The sequence below is a fragment of the Oreochromis niloticus genome, linkage group LG7 (assembly GCF_001858045.2).
Source record: "Oreochromis niloticus isolate F11D_XX linkage group LG7, O_niloticus_UMD_NMBU, whole genome shotgun sequence".
NCBI classification, from domain to species: domain Eukaryota; kingdom Metazoa; phylum Chordata; class Actinopteri; order Cichliformes; family Cichlidae; genus Oreochromis; species Oreochromis niloticus.
In genome coordinates, this window is record NC_031972.2 from 45266270 (window position 1) to 45279951 (window position 13682).

At 39.7% G+C, this 13682-nt stretch overlaps 1 protein-coding gene and 1 long non-coding RNA gene across 2 annotated transcripts; one reads left to right on the top strand and one right to left on the bottom strand.

Annotated features, from left to right (window-relative positions):
- Window positions 1-1489: 1489 nt before the first annotated feature.
- On the bottom strand, window positions 1490-2666 carry LOC102078092 (uncharacterized). The gene is made up of 3 exons (XR_266324.3): window positions 2600-2666; window positions 2266-2357; window positions 1490-1526 (listed from the first exon to the last, which is right to left on the bottom strand). It is a non-coding gene; the product is annotated as an uncharacterized LOC102078092 (long non-coding RNA).
- Window positions 2667-3834: 1168 nt separating this feature from the next.
- LOC100712286 (catalase) lies at window positions 3835-13285 on the top strand. The gene is made up of 13 exons (XM_003447521.5): window positions 3835-4025; window positions 4669-4840; window positions 5503-5613; window positions 6323-6453; window positions 6848-6952; window positions 7177-7302; window positions 7393-7584; window positions 7706-7858; window positions 7947-8085; window positions 8557-8687; window positions 9105-9212; window positions 9443-9526; window positions 11781-13285. Exons 1-13 carry the CDS (start codon window positions 3960-3962, stop codon window positions 11844-11846), a joined length of 1584 nt encoding a protein of 527 aa, XP_003447569.1. The 5' UTR covers window positions 3835-3959; the 3' UTR covers window positions 11847-13285.
- Window positions 13286-13682: the final 397 nt, after the last annotated feature.

Consider the following 13682-nt stretch of genomic DNA (forward strand, 5'->3'; position numbering starts at 1 on the left):
AAACGTACAGCTTATTGCACTAGCATGCATCTGCTCTTATATAACTATCATTAGCTTACAGCTAGTGTTTAAGGTATGTGCTAACTAAAAATAAAGACAAGATGATAGTTTATTAAACTTTTAATGAAATTAGCAGATTGTCCTGGTGGAGTTTAATAAACTCAGCCGTCTGCTCCTTGCTATCTAAAATATAACAGGACACTTGAGTAAATTCTTTACCATCTCACACTTTCGTTTAATCAGTTTTCTGTTTGACGTTTATTCAGCTGTGTGGAAACTATAACTTTATTCTCAGCCAAAATGATTTACTCACAAACAAATAAAATACTGAAAAAAAACAATAACATTTTTAAGTTATCTAAGTGACCTATATATCATGTTTAACCTAAGTAGCGAAAGACCGCGGGAGTTTGAAAACGATGTGCTGGGAGTTCGCTGTTCCCACCTGCTCTAGTGAGCCTTGAACCCCCCGACTAGCTTTCAAGCTGGTGGGTAACAGACATCTCCAAAAACGTCAGAGCACTTTTGCAAATATGGGACGTCTTGATAAATCAAGCGGATATTTTAAGGTTACACAGCTACATTCTCGCCTGAAAATATCTTAAAAGTTTATTTTGTGACCCAGAAAGAGTAATATTAAAACTAAGTAGCTGCCGCCATTGTTGTAAACTGGAATTGGCTGGGTCGTGCTATGAATTCTGGATACACCCAACCCATCCTTCACATCTAGGGAAAAGGAGGACACATTTGTCCAGCCGCATTGGAGGAGTCTTCGAATTTGGACAGCCTGCGTTGCGTCGCTATAATGTAATCTGCCTACAAATGCCACCTCCGAAGCAGAGGCGGAGGCAGACATTTGATACACCTGGGGCTTAGCCCTAAAGGGTAGTATGCATGTGGGATTGGGGGTGGGGGTTAGAAATGACTGACAGATTATTAGGCTCTGTTTTGAGTTTTGTTAAAAAAAGAATGACTTCATATAGGGAAAAATATATATGACATATGCAGGACACCTTAAACTAGTTTTTTAATTAAGCAGCAAGGCAGAACAAAATCAGGGCTGTATCAAGACACGAGGACTAAACCCCAATTCAACCAGACCCAGAACTGATCCGGAATTAAAACAGGACTACAACAGTTCAAAATCAGGACTACTTAGGATTTAACCAAGACAGAACCAGAATCAAAACTAGATGATAGTAACACTAAAAATCATCATAGACCTGCACTACACTTATTTTTTAATTCTACCAAAGTACACTATTTAGATTGAGAAAAGTTTATATAATTATTTAGCCTTGTTGTGCAAACAAGCCTGCATAACAGAATTTGAAAACTAACAAACCTAAAAAGAAACACTAGGTACGAGATACATGAGTACCTATGATACGGTGATACTTTTGGTAAACAACCATTTGACTAACATGTGTGTCTCACCTGCTCTTGTTCCATCTCTGTTCTGTCCTCATTCTCCTCTCTCTCTCTCTCTGTTCCTCTCTCTCTGTTCCTCTCTCTCCCTCTTTGTGCTGACAATCAAACCAAACACCAACATCATCAAATATACAGTTGAAACCAGATATTTACATACTCTTCAGATAAAAACACAAACACTTTTTTAATTGTAACATCAAATCAGACTAAATGTTTATTTTTTTAGATTGATAAATATAAAAAAACATATTTGTTAACTTTAAGAGTAAAGAGAGAAACTATCTGTATTTCTTAATTGCAAATGGCACCAAATTGTATTCAAAATTGAGCCACACTTATGGAGCTCCACAATTCTTTTCCTGGTGTTTTGGTTGATATCTCTTGATTTTCCCATGTCAAAGAAACAGGCTCTGTGTTTTGCCTTATATGCGTCCACAGGTGTGCCACCAATTTACTCACATGGACTCTACGAACCTATCAGAAGGTTCTTCAGCTCAGAATGGAATCGTCTGGAGTTTTTGTATTAATTAACAATAAACTTAGTGTACATGTACTCCTAAATTTGATGAAAGTGATAAAAAATAGACAGCTCTCTCTTTTTATTCTGACATTTAACTAATTCAAAAGATATTTCAATATTTATTTATCCAGAACAAAACAAGTTTACTCTAAATTGATGTTGTACAGTAAAAAAATGTTCTTGTGTTTTCTATAAAGTGTATGTAAATATCTGGTTTAAACTGTGAATATACTGCTGTGTATTGAAATTCCTCTTGTTTTGCATAGAAATATATTGTACAACATACAAAGCATAATATATAAAATAACATCTACCTGAGTTTTTTCTTTGAAAGAAGCCCCTTATGTCCATTCTTGTATATCAGTACATTACTGAAACCGATTTGTTTAGCCATGGAGGGTAACAACTGAAAATATGAAATAAACACACATGTAAGCTAAGACTCTCTAAAGAAACAGCATTGTTGTTGTTCGGCTTTTCATTTCGCCATTTGTTGATTCACTTAAGAGCAAGTAACGTAATATGGGTCAAGTGATCCGTTTGACATCAATCTTTTGTGATAAACCGTCATATTTATATTATTTGTACTGTACAAATAATATAAATATGACGTACAAATTGTACAGTATGAATGATTTGCTTTGGTACCTGGTCAAACTTCAGTTCTCCTCTGTCTGCCTGGCTGCGCTTCTCCAACAGCGCACTTGCAGGGAGCAGCTCCCCCCGTCCCCTCGCTCAGTCGTTTAAAGTCTGAGCTCGGATCATACCAATATTAGGGGGGATTTACGCACAGTCGTAAATTCCCACAGTGTGCACTATGTGCTTCGAATATTGTGTGTAGTTTTTGTTTTATACAGATGTCAGCCAGGCATCTAACTATGAAAAAATTACACTCCAAAAGACCCCGGGCTTCTGAAAGAACAACCCGGGCTTAAGCCCAGTAAGCCACCCCCCGCTCCGCCACTGCTCCGAAGGATGTGGCCCCTAAATTTGGACACAGCTACAATACCTGAGATTGCTGCTGCTGGCTGCTGCTTCTTCTTCTTCTTCTTCTTCAGTCAGTGCGCCCCAGGGCAGCTGTGGCTACAATGTAGCTATAGCGTAAAAGAGTTAGTAGTATATTTTATTACTAACTGTGATTTATTGCCGTTTACTTGTATTTGCTTAATTGTTTACTAAATGTTTGAGGTGTGAAATAAACCGCAATGGAGTTTGTAAACAAAATATGGGTGTGTGTGTTTGGAGGATGTGTTTGTGCGGGGGGGCGGGGCGAACATTTTTCTTGTAAAAAAGGGGGGCCTGGCAAAAAAAGTTTGGGAACCACTGCACTAGCTAATCAGAAAGACTTTATTTATCCCCAAGGGGCAATTAAGATACAAATTGCCCCTAAGGACGTTATTTACGGATTACCTTACAAACACACATCGTCATCACACATCACAAATGCGGCAGGCCTTCGGGTCCTTATGTCGGGTAGTGTCGGCACTTTACAATCAGTTTGGTTTTGGAACATAAACGCTGCATCTCCTCTCAGCATCAGCCTCTCTTTGCCATTCCCAAACAGAGATGCGCAATTTCTCCTTGACTTCAGCTGAATTGTCAAAGCCCTTATGATGAAGTGTAATTTAACTCTATTATGATAGTAATAAGAATCAAATTATGAGAAATGAGGGGGAAAAAAGCATCTTTGGGGAAAAAATATTTAGTCTGGCCCAGTCCCGTACGTCCGCTAGGTGGAGGAGGTAGGGTTTATTACCTGTACTGCAGCCACACACCAGGGGGCGATAGAGACGTTTTGGCTTTATTTGGGGGTCTCTGTTATGTCGTTTATGATTTCTACAGTGGTTGGTGGTAAACATATCCCTGACCAACTTTGTTTGCTACTCCGTGAGCAAATCAGAATAGAGGGGCGTAAGAGGGGCAGGACCATCGCAGGCAAGGTCCAAGAAGAAATGTTCTTTTCTGGAGTCAGGATAATAGTGTGTGGTCTAAACGCTGAGCTGTCGAGATGGCTGACAACAGAGATAAAGCTACCGACCAAATGAAGACATGGAAGGCGAATAGAGGCTCTCAGGTCTATGCATTCGGTTTGATCGATTTTTGGGGGGTTGCGCGGTGATGTTGAATTGGAAATGGGCGATTTAAGCTAGCTTTTCGAGAGACCTATCGTTCAGTAGACGATTATATTCAGACATGTAACTTTGTTTTGTAAAGGGCTTACTTGCTAGCATTACTGTTTAATTGTTTTTAGCCAACGTTCTTCAAAGAAATCGAGTAGGTGACTACAGACCTGAGACCTTTTGGGCACTAAAAAAAACAGACACGCGAACCAGCCGTGAAAGAGATGTCGTCTGAACAGCGCATAGTAATTGTTATGATAGTAAGATAATAGTAAGATAGACACATGCCAAACTGCACCGTTGTATACACGTGTTATTTTTTTATGCTTAACACAGTTTGCATTTTTTAACTACTCATTCAAAATCGCCATCACGTGTTGTTAGTTTGATTAATTAAGTAATTAAGCAACTGCACTGATTTTGTTTCTTTACTGGAATCATCAGGTTAAAGTAGCAGAAAAGGACAGTTGTCGCATATTAGTGTTCTTGTAGTCTTTCTTCAAGATGTATATATTTAATGCTTTTTCTATTTTTTTTTGTACGTGTGTTTTTTTTTTGTTTGTTTGTTTGTTTTGTTTTTAATTTATCTATTATTAGAAACCAGATGTGCTGACCACAGGCGGTGGCCATCCAGTGGGAGACAAATTGAACTTACAGACTGCAGGGCCAAGAGGGCCGCTGCTGGTTCAAGATGTTGTCTTCACAGATGAGATGGCCCACTTTGACCGTGAGCGAATCCCAGAGAGAGTGGTCCATGCCAAAGGGGCAGGTAAGGCATTATGCTGTATTCACGCACTCAACATTTTTTTGCTTTGAGGTCAGTAAGACAGCAAGACATTTCATGCCCACACTTAGAACTAAGGATTGTGGCCAGATATACAATCACAATATATTTATTTCATTTTGATCCAATAATAATACTCAAATATGGAAAACGGTGGAGTACCCGCATCAGGGCGTGTACCTGCCTCAAGTGGACGAATTTAAGTATCTTGGGGTCTTGTTCATGAGTGAGGGGAGAGGGGAGCAAGAGCTCAGCAGACAGATTGGTGCTGCGGCTGCAGTAAAGTAGACGCTGTACCCATTCGTCGTGGTGAAGAGAGAGCTGTGCGTACCCATTGATCTGCGTTGTCACCCGCACCCAATGTTCCCTCTAAGCTGAGCACGTGAGCAATCGCGCACTGCTGACACGGTCTCCCCACACTGAGAACAATTGTTAATCTTTACAGGCTTTACAGATCAGGGCTTGAGACTTTGGACAGACATTGAACTTGTTGTTTGTTGGCCTACGAGCCAACAAACAACTTGGGTCTTAGATTTGTCCTCATGATAAATAAAGTAAATACAAGAACTCGAAATTTGTGAAGCTTATATTAGCAGACATGTCTTTTAAAATCTGTATTTATTTTTATTTTTTTCTCCATTATTCAGGGGCGTTTGGCTACTTTGAGGTCACTCATGACATCACTCGCTACTGCAAAGCCAAAGTGTTTGAGCATGTTGGCAAGACTACACCAATTGCTGTCCGCTTCTCCACTGTGGGTAAGAACACCTTGTTCGCCTTGGTTACAGATTTGCTTAGTAGGGGGGGGGTTGTTTATTCTTCCCTGTTTACACAGCTTTTGATGTGATAGTTTGGACTCTTGCTATTGAAATCTATAGTAGCACCACGGAGTGCACTCTAGGTCCTTACACTCGTATGACTGATTGTTATTTGCAGGTAGCAGGAGAGGGACCGCTCAGCTTCGGACAATACTGGGGTTTTAGCTAGCAGCTTAAATTGATGTAACTGAGGACCATCAGTGGCTTTCAGGCAATTCTTAATGGGGAAAAATGTTCCATTTGAAATGCATTCATAGGAAAATAATGTTCACAATTAAAACATTATATTGAATGTTTCAGAAAAATGCAACAATAGAAGATGATGATAATGATTTACTGCTGAAAATGTTTTTGGTATGAGTTGCAAACCAAACTTTTAAATTCAAAGTGTGAGTAAAAGTGGTTATTTGTTAAAGGAGTGTTCATTGTAAGAAGCTGGCCATGTGATGGTAAGTGGTGTACTTAACATCTTGATTTGTGTGACACTGGAAGGGACATTAAAGGTAACTTTCAACAATGCTATTGGCTGTAAGTTGCAGATGGTACACACTGCCTCCAAATTTAGTCTAAAGTAGTTAACCAAATTACTTCATTGATTTTTGAGGAGTTGCTGTCTTTTGGTTTGTTTGTTTGTTTTTTAATATCCCAGCTGGAGAGTCTGGGTCTGCAGACACGGTGCGTGACCCTCGAGGTTTTGCAGTCAAGTTTTACACTGAAGATGGTAACTGGGACCTGACAGGCAACAATACCCCAATTTTCTTCATCAGGGATGCCATGCTGGTGAGTGGGTGTAGGGACACATGTGTCTGGGCAGACCATAATGGTTCAGATTTGTATAATTTTGTGTCAGAGTTGTAGTGTTACAGCAGTACTTTATTTTTCTTTCTTTCTTTATTTTTTAACATGTAAATAATTCCTCCAGGAACAGATTGTAGATCTGATTCATAAGTGGATGATTTTTTTTTTAGTTTTGTATCTTGTTTTTTTTGTTTTTACATTAAATATCTAACATGGGGTGTTTACACTCTTAGTTTAACTCAGTTTATGAAAGCCAAGCTTGTTATTCATAATGTAAGATATTTAAGACCGGAGACACATTCCTCACAACACTTGTGCTAATATCAGTCAACTGTACATTGTCTTATATTGATGTCCCACATTTAATCCCGTGCAGTTCCCATCCTTCGTTCATTCCCAGAAGCGCAATCCCCAAACCCACATGAAAGACCCTGACATGGTGTGGGACTTCTGGAGTTTGAGGCCCGAGAGTCTGCATCAGGTAGATGCTGCTGAGCCTCATACTGAAAAGTCTAGTATATTATGTCATTTCACCTGGGGTGTTTCTAAAATACACATTTAGGATAAAGAATATTTTCAAGTAATTGAGTCTTTCTGTGCACTGTTGCTCGCTGTCTTCATACTTGTAGTCATCATCGACAATGATTGGCACAGAAACCCTTGTAGTTGTTTTCATGGTCTTGTCTTCTCTTGTCTCCTGTGCAGGTGTCTTTCTTGTTCAGTGATCGAGGTTTGCCTGATGGCCACCGTCACATGAATGGCTACGGCTCTCACACCTTCAAACTGGTCAATGCCGATGGTGAACGTGTCTACTGCAAATTCCACTATAAGGTCTGCCTGAGGTCAGCTTTATTAGCTGTTATGTTGTGTGTTCTACTATCTCTGACTTCATATATATATTTTTTTTTATTAATTTTTTAGACTAATCAAGGAATTAAGAATTTGACGGTGGAAGAGGCAGACCGCCTGGCAGCCACCAAACCAGATTATGGAATTGCAGACCTGTTCAATGCTATTGCTAATGGAAACTACCCATCCTGGACCTTTTACATCCAGGTCATGACCTTTGAGCAGGCTGAGAAGTTCCGGTTCAACCCGTTTGATCTTACAAAGGTACTGCAGTTCTGCACAACAGAAAACGTCCATAATATCACAGGATGTCTCTAAATAATAAGTTGCTAATTTGAAAATCACAGATGACTTTTGTGATTTGTAAATTTTATTCGTGGTGCAGGTTTGGTCACATAAAGAATACCCACTGATCCCTGTGGGCAAACTGGTTCTGAACAGAAACCCGGTCAACTACTTTGCAGAGGTGGAGCAGCTGGCCTTTGACCCAAGCAACATGCCACCAGGAATCGAGCCCAGCCCTGACAAGATGCTGCAGGTGACATTATGGCAGATTTGACAAGCTAGGGGGGAATGAAGAAAAGCTAGGTTGGTATTGAGCTCTGTCCTCCATGTTCTTTGTCTAGGGTCGCCTCTTCTCCTACCCAGACACGCATCGTCACCGGTTGGGGGCAAACTACCTGCAGATCCCTGTCAACTGCCCCTTCAGGGCTCGTGTGGCCAACTACCAGCGTGATGGTCCGATGTGCATGTATGACAACCAAGGTGAGACGTGATCAGGTCTGGTACCTGTGGCTCAGAAATGAATCTTGAGTAATCCTGTAATTTTAATCCAGGTAGTGTTACAATTTATTTATACTGAGTTCTTAACTGTTATTTCTAACTGTTATTATACGTGACATATACACAAGTGCATATCACCTTTAATGTAGACGATCAGTGATGGAGTTTTAACAAATCTTAGTCATCCAAACACACCCTTATTATATAAAATAATTAGAAATAATTTTATAACATGCATAACCACAGTCATCTACATTGTGCACAAAATGTAAAAACTAGCGCTAAAACATTAATTTTATTGCTACATTTCATGTATTGTACAGTGGCAGATGTGTGAATAACGTATGTCATCACTATAGTCACTGATTATGGTTTTTCCATAAACATCTCGTCTTTGTTCACTTTTTCTTTCTTTCCTTCACTGCCTCACCACTGTTTTTGTTTGACCACCAGGTGGCGCTCCAAACTACTACCCTAACAGCTTCAGTGCCCCAGAGACCCAGCCTCAGTTTATGGAGTCCAAGTTCCAAGTGTCTGCAGATGTTGCTCGTTACAACAGCTCAGATGAAGACAATGTCACACAGGTACTGATGATTTAACAGGATCTGTAGGCGTGTGACAGAGTGTCTGAGGCCCAGGCATTTTCAGATTTGCTAATATTAAAAAGCTGCATAAATTCGTATTTAATATGAACAGTGGATCGAATGATAAGATGAACTAGTTGCTCATTTTGTAAAGGGTAATCGAAATATCTAGATTTAGTTTTTAAGGCTTTTTCTTCCTGTTACTGCACTCGTTTGGTTTCTTCGGCCTCATATTGTAAAGAACTATAGTCAAAGCTAATTCTTACTAGTAATAAACAGAAAGTGTAATAGGATGGGGGTTTTTTTCTTTCTTTTTTTTTTTTAAAGACTTTAAATCAAGTTGATGCTTCTGAGTCAAAATCTGTTTCAGATTAGTTCCTTTTTCCTCTGGAGGATCAACCTGTGTGTTTTTTGCAGGTTCGCACCTTCTACACTCAGGTCCTGAATGAGGAGGAGCGACAGAGACTTTGCCAGAACTTGGCCGGGTTTCTAAAAGAAGCCCAGCTCTTCATCCAGAAACGCATGGTGAGTCCAAGCACTACAGTCTCTCACTTTGCTGTCGCTCATAGTTTGTGCTTTTTGGAATATGAGGTTTCAGGAAACATGTTGTGCTTATTGATAAATGTAATCTAAAATGCTACAATAGCATTTACTGAATGTTTATTTTTCATGGCTTATGGGAGATGGAGAGAATGTGTTTTTTAAAGAACCTGCTATCCTCCAGGACTGTAATATTTTTCTTCTGTGTCTTGCAGGTCGAGAATTTGAAGGCTGTGCATCCAGACTATGGAAACAAAGTTGAGACTCTTCTCAAGAAGTACAATGCGGAGGCCAAGAAGGTATGTGTGTATATGTTTGTATATATGTGCTCCGATTACCACTGGGACCGCTGTTATCTTCACCCTTCACATTTTCTCGAGCTCTTCTCTGAGCCCTTGGTATTTCTCGAGCTTCACATGTTCCTTCTTTCCTGATGTTGCTGTCATTCTGTATGGCTACGTCTGTCACTACGGCAGTTTTCCTCTGCTTGTCTACAACCACTATGTCGGGTTGATTAGCCCTTACCCTTTTGCCTGACTGTATCTTGAAGTCCCACAGGATCTTAGCTCGGTCATTCTCCACCACCCTAGGGGCATCTTCCATTTTGACCTCGGGACTTCCAGGCCATATTCGGCACAGATGTTTCCGTATACTACGCTGGCCACTTGGTTATGGCGTTCCATGTATGCCCTGCCTGCTCCCATCTTACACCCTGCTGTTATGTGTTGGATTTTCTCAGGGGCATCTTAACACAGCCTGCACCTGGGGTCTTGCCTGGTGTGATAGACCCAGCCTCTGTGGATCTTGTGCTCAGAGCTTGTTCCTGTGCTGCCATGATTATTGCCTCTGTGCTGTCTTTCAGTCCAGCTTTGTCCAGCCACTGGTAGGATTTCTGGCTGCCAGCCACTTCCTTTATCTGCCGGTGGTACATACTGTGCAGAAGCCTATTCATCCATGATGGTTCCTCCTTTTCCTCCTCTTTCTGCTGCCTGAGGTATTCACTGAGCATGCAGTGGGTTGGGGCCTTTTTTCCTGACATATTCGTTGATGTTCGTTGTCTCATCCTGGACTATGGTGATGGCACTCACTATAGGGCTGCTCAATTAATCGAATGTTAATCTAGATTACGATCTGGGTTTTCAACGATCATTAAAAATGACTGAGCCGATTATTAGCACCTCCCTTGTGCTTTACTCTCGCGCTGCTCCGTGTGGCAAATCGAGCGCACCTCTCTGCGTTTCGAACACGCGTCACAACAATTAAGAGCACCCGAGGGAAGCTTGGAAAGCTCGGGAAGCTAAGCAGAAGTTATTTGGAGAGGATAGGATAATGGCTGCTGAAGAAAGAATGCCGTTGGTTGAAAAGAGAGGTGAAACGACTTCAGTGGTGTGGAAACATTATGGGTTCGCGGAGTCAGACGTGGATCAAATATTGTGCAGTATTTTGAAGTTCACTAAACATAGATGTTTACATTTTTCATTTATTTTTTATATTGCAAACATTTGCACTGTAATCAGTATTTGCACACTATTTTGTATTATTTTTTGACAATCTTTACAGCCATTATTCAATACATTGTTATTGTTAAATAAACATCGTCAAATAATCGAGATCTCAATTTCAGTGAAAATAATCGTGATTATCATTTTTGCCATAATTGAGCAGCCCTAACTCACTAGTCCCCGGCCTCCTCCGCTTAGCATACAGTATCAGGGTGCTGGACTTGGAGTGAAACCCTCCATGCATGGTCAGGAGCTTCCTGGTCTTGATGTCAGTGGCTTCTATCTCCTCCTTTGGCCAACTACTAGTATTTTTTTTTTTAATTTTTTTACTTACTGTGCTAAGTGTCTTCTTTTTACTTTACATTTTATACTTTTACTACGTTTACTTGGTTATTATGTTACCATTCTTCATCTTGTTTTATTGCTGCTGGCCTCTGTGAGCCACCAAACAAATTTCATTGTATAACTACAATGACAATAAAGTGCTTAAAGTTTTATTATCCCAGCAGGGTACCTGATCACGGACAGGGCATAGGTGTTGTTCTTAACATAAAGCTGACTCCTCATGACTTGCTTGACGCTCTAACCCATGTGCCTTTTCATGTTAGCTGCGATGATGCCTGACAGGAGCTTCCATGTGGTACTGAGCCTGGTTATTAGTTGGTAGTTGTATGGGACTGTTACCTTCTGGAGGTCCTTGGGGATCAGCACTGTCCAGCCTTCGTTAAATATTCTGGGTGTCTCTCGTTGACTAGTAGCTGGTTCATTTGTGCTGCTAGACACTCATGTAGTCAGTTTCTTTAGCCAGTAGGCATGAATCGTGTCGGGGCTTGGTGCTGTCCAACTTTTCATACTGGAATCCCTTTCTTGGATGTCTACCACTGTAATGAATACTGGACCCTGTTCAGGGAGGTTGCTGTAGTCTGCTCTTAGATACACTGGTTACTGAGCATTGTTGTTATGTGTTGTGTCCTTCTCCTGTTTTTTTGTTTTTGTTTTTTTTGTATCTGATCTCATTTGTGTTTTGTTTTTTTACTCTGTCACTTTTCAGGATGCCACTTTGCACGTTTACAGCCGTCCTGGAGCCTCAGCCATCACCGCCTCATCTAAGATGTGATGCCTTAAATTTCAAAAGATGCACCTGTGTGATAACTGTTAACTAAAATGGACCATTATTCGAGCCATCAGAAAAGGTTCAGAATACTAGCAGTCTAGTTTTTAAATGTTTTGGCTAATTGGTTTTTAATTTAGTTTTTCCAAGCAGTTTATTTCTAATAATTTTCAGCAGCACTTGCAGTTTTCTTGTTATCTACAACACAACAAGGTTGAGATAAAGTCGCCATGATTCTACTGCAGTGTTTTTGAGCTTTGAATAGTTATTGTTAGATCAATCAAGTTTAATATACATTTAAGAGCATTTAATTTTTGTTTGATTGCATTAAGTTAATTTACTAAACCCATCTTAGCTAATTCCTCAGTGTGTATACTACGATGCTTGAAAATTTAAAAAGCATTGTAACTTAAAAAGAAATCTGTTCACTTGTTAAAAATTATGTTTGGTATCTGCTTTAATGTCAAATCTCAGTTTAAACTGGTAAAACATCTGGATTTTTTATGAACCACAGGTTTGCTGCTGCTTTATTTCCCAGAATGAGCAATGATCTGTTGTGGTTACTAGTAGGGCTGTGCGATATGACCAAAATCTCATATCCCGATATAAGACATTTATCGTCCTGATAACGATATAAATCACAAAAATTTAACATTTTTTGTAAATTCTGTGAATCTCGGGCAACTCACCTTGCATGAGGTGTTTCCAGCTGGACGTCCTTTACCTGGAGTCGGGTGTTTTAACCGATGTATGAAACTATACATTTTTAGACTTAAGTTGTAAGGGCCACCATTTTCTTTCATAGTTTGAGTCTAAGGTTTATTTTTTAGCACTTGACGGCTCTTTTTTGCTTCTCATCCGTAAACTATCTGCAGACGCTTTCCCGTGATTCAGTTTATTTTGAAAAGTCTCAACAGGATGTTGAGCTTTATTGTGAAATGTTTATGCGGAAAACAAGCGGACAGCGGAGCTACGCGATGGTTTTATCGTCATTGCTGCTAACGACAACACGTAAAAACAGGTGGTTGTCCGTCCATAGTGTGGTTATATTAAATATAAGAGAAAGAGAGAACTTTAAGAAATTAATATAGCCACTACAGTGACCATCAAAACGATGAAAAAAATATTGCTGTAAACAGTTTATTTTACGACACCACGAAACAAACGATAGCGTAATAGGAAACGATAGACGTTTTTATATCGTCATCCGATATATATCGTTATATTGAACAGCCCTAGTTACTGCTTCCTCATATTTGGCTGAACCACTGTTGAATGTTATTGTGGTATGTGGCAATATGCAGCCAAGAAGTAATATTAACTAAGACAGTCTTCTGTGCCTTTCATATGCAAAGCCTACAACTAACAATGGAGTTGAACTTTATCTGAAATCTATTCTGTGCCTGTAGTAATGAATTTGTAATTAAAAGTTTATCATTTGTCTACTTTTGTCTTCCATTCTTTAAAGAAATTGCAAGTGATCAATTGATTTCCATGCTATGTACAACCTTTAGTTGGAAACAGTTATGTTCAGACTCATTATTTTACATTATCTCACATGGAGGTTGTGATGTTAGAAGGTAAATTACATTGTTCTGTACAGATAAAGCTTGAAAAGTCAATAACAAATTTCAATTCAATTTTTTCAATTAGACAGCCTAGTGCAGGCTTCCAGTCCCTTTATACAATGCAGTGCATGAGATGCTGTAGCATTTAATCCAAACTGGCATTTCAATTTGGCTCTCATATCTTTGTCAGATTTGGTTACCACTGTCTCCCAAAGCCACCACTTGGTGTAAATTGACAAGACCTGTAAGCTGTTGGAGATTCCAACTTAAAATA

Bases quoted from the DNA above. Each gene is read 5' to 3' on its own strand.
- LOC100712286 (XM_003447521.5), top strand. From the start codon at position 3,960: ATGGCTGACAACAGAGATAAAGCTACCGACCAAATGAAGACATGGAAG. The intron at 4,026-4,668 runs GTCTATGCATTC...ATCTATTATTAG, and splicing joins AGGCGAATAGAGGCTCTCAG to AAACCAGATGTGCTGACCAC. The intron at 9,527-11,780 runs GTATGTGTGTAT...GTCACTTTTCAG, and splicing joins ACAATGCGGAGGCCAAGAAG to GATGCCACTTTGCACGTTTA.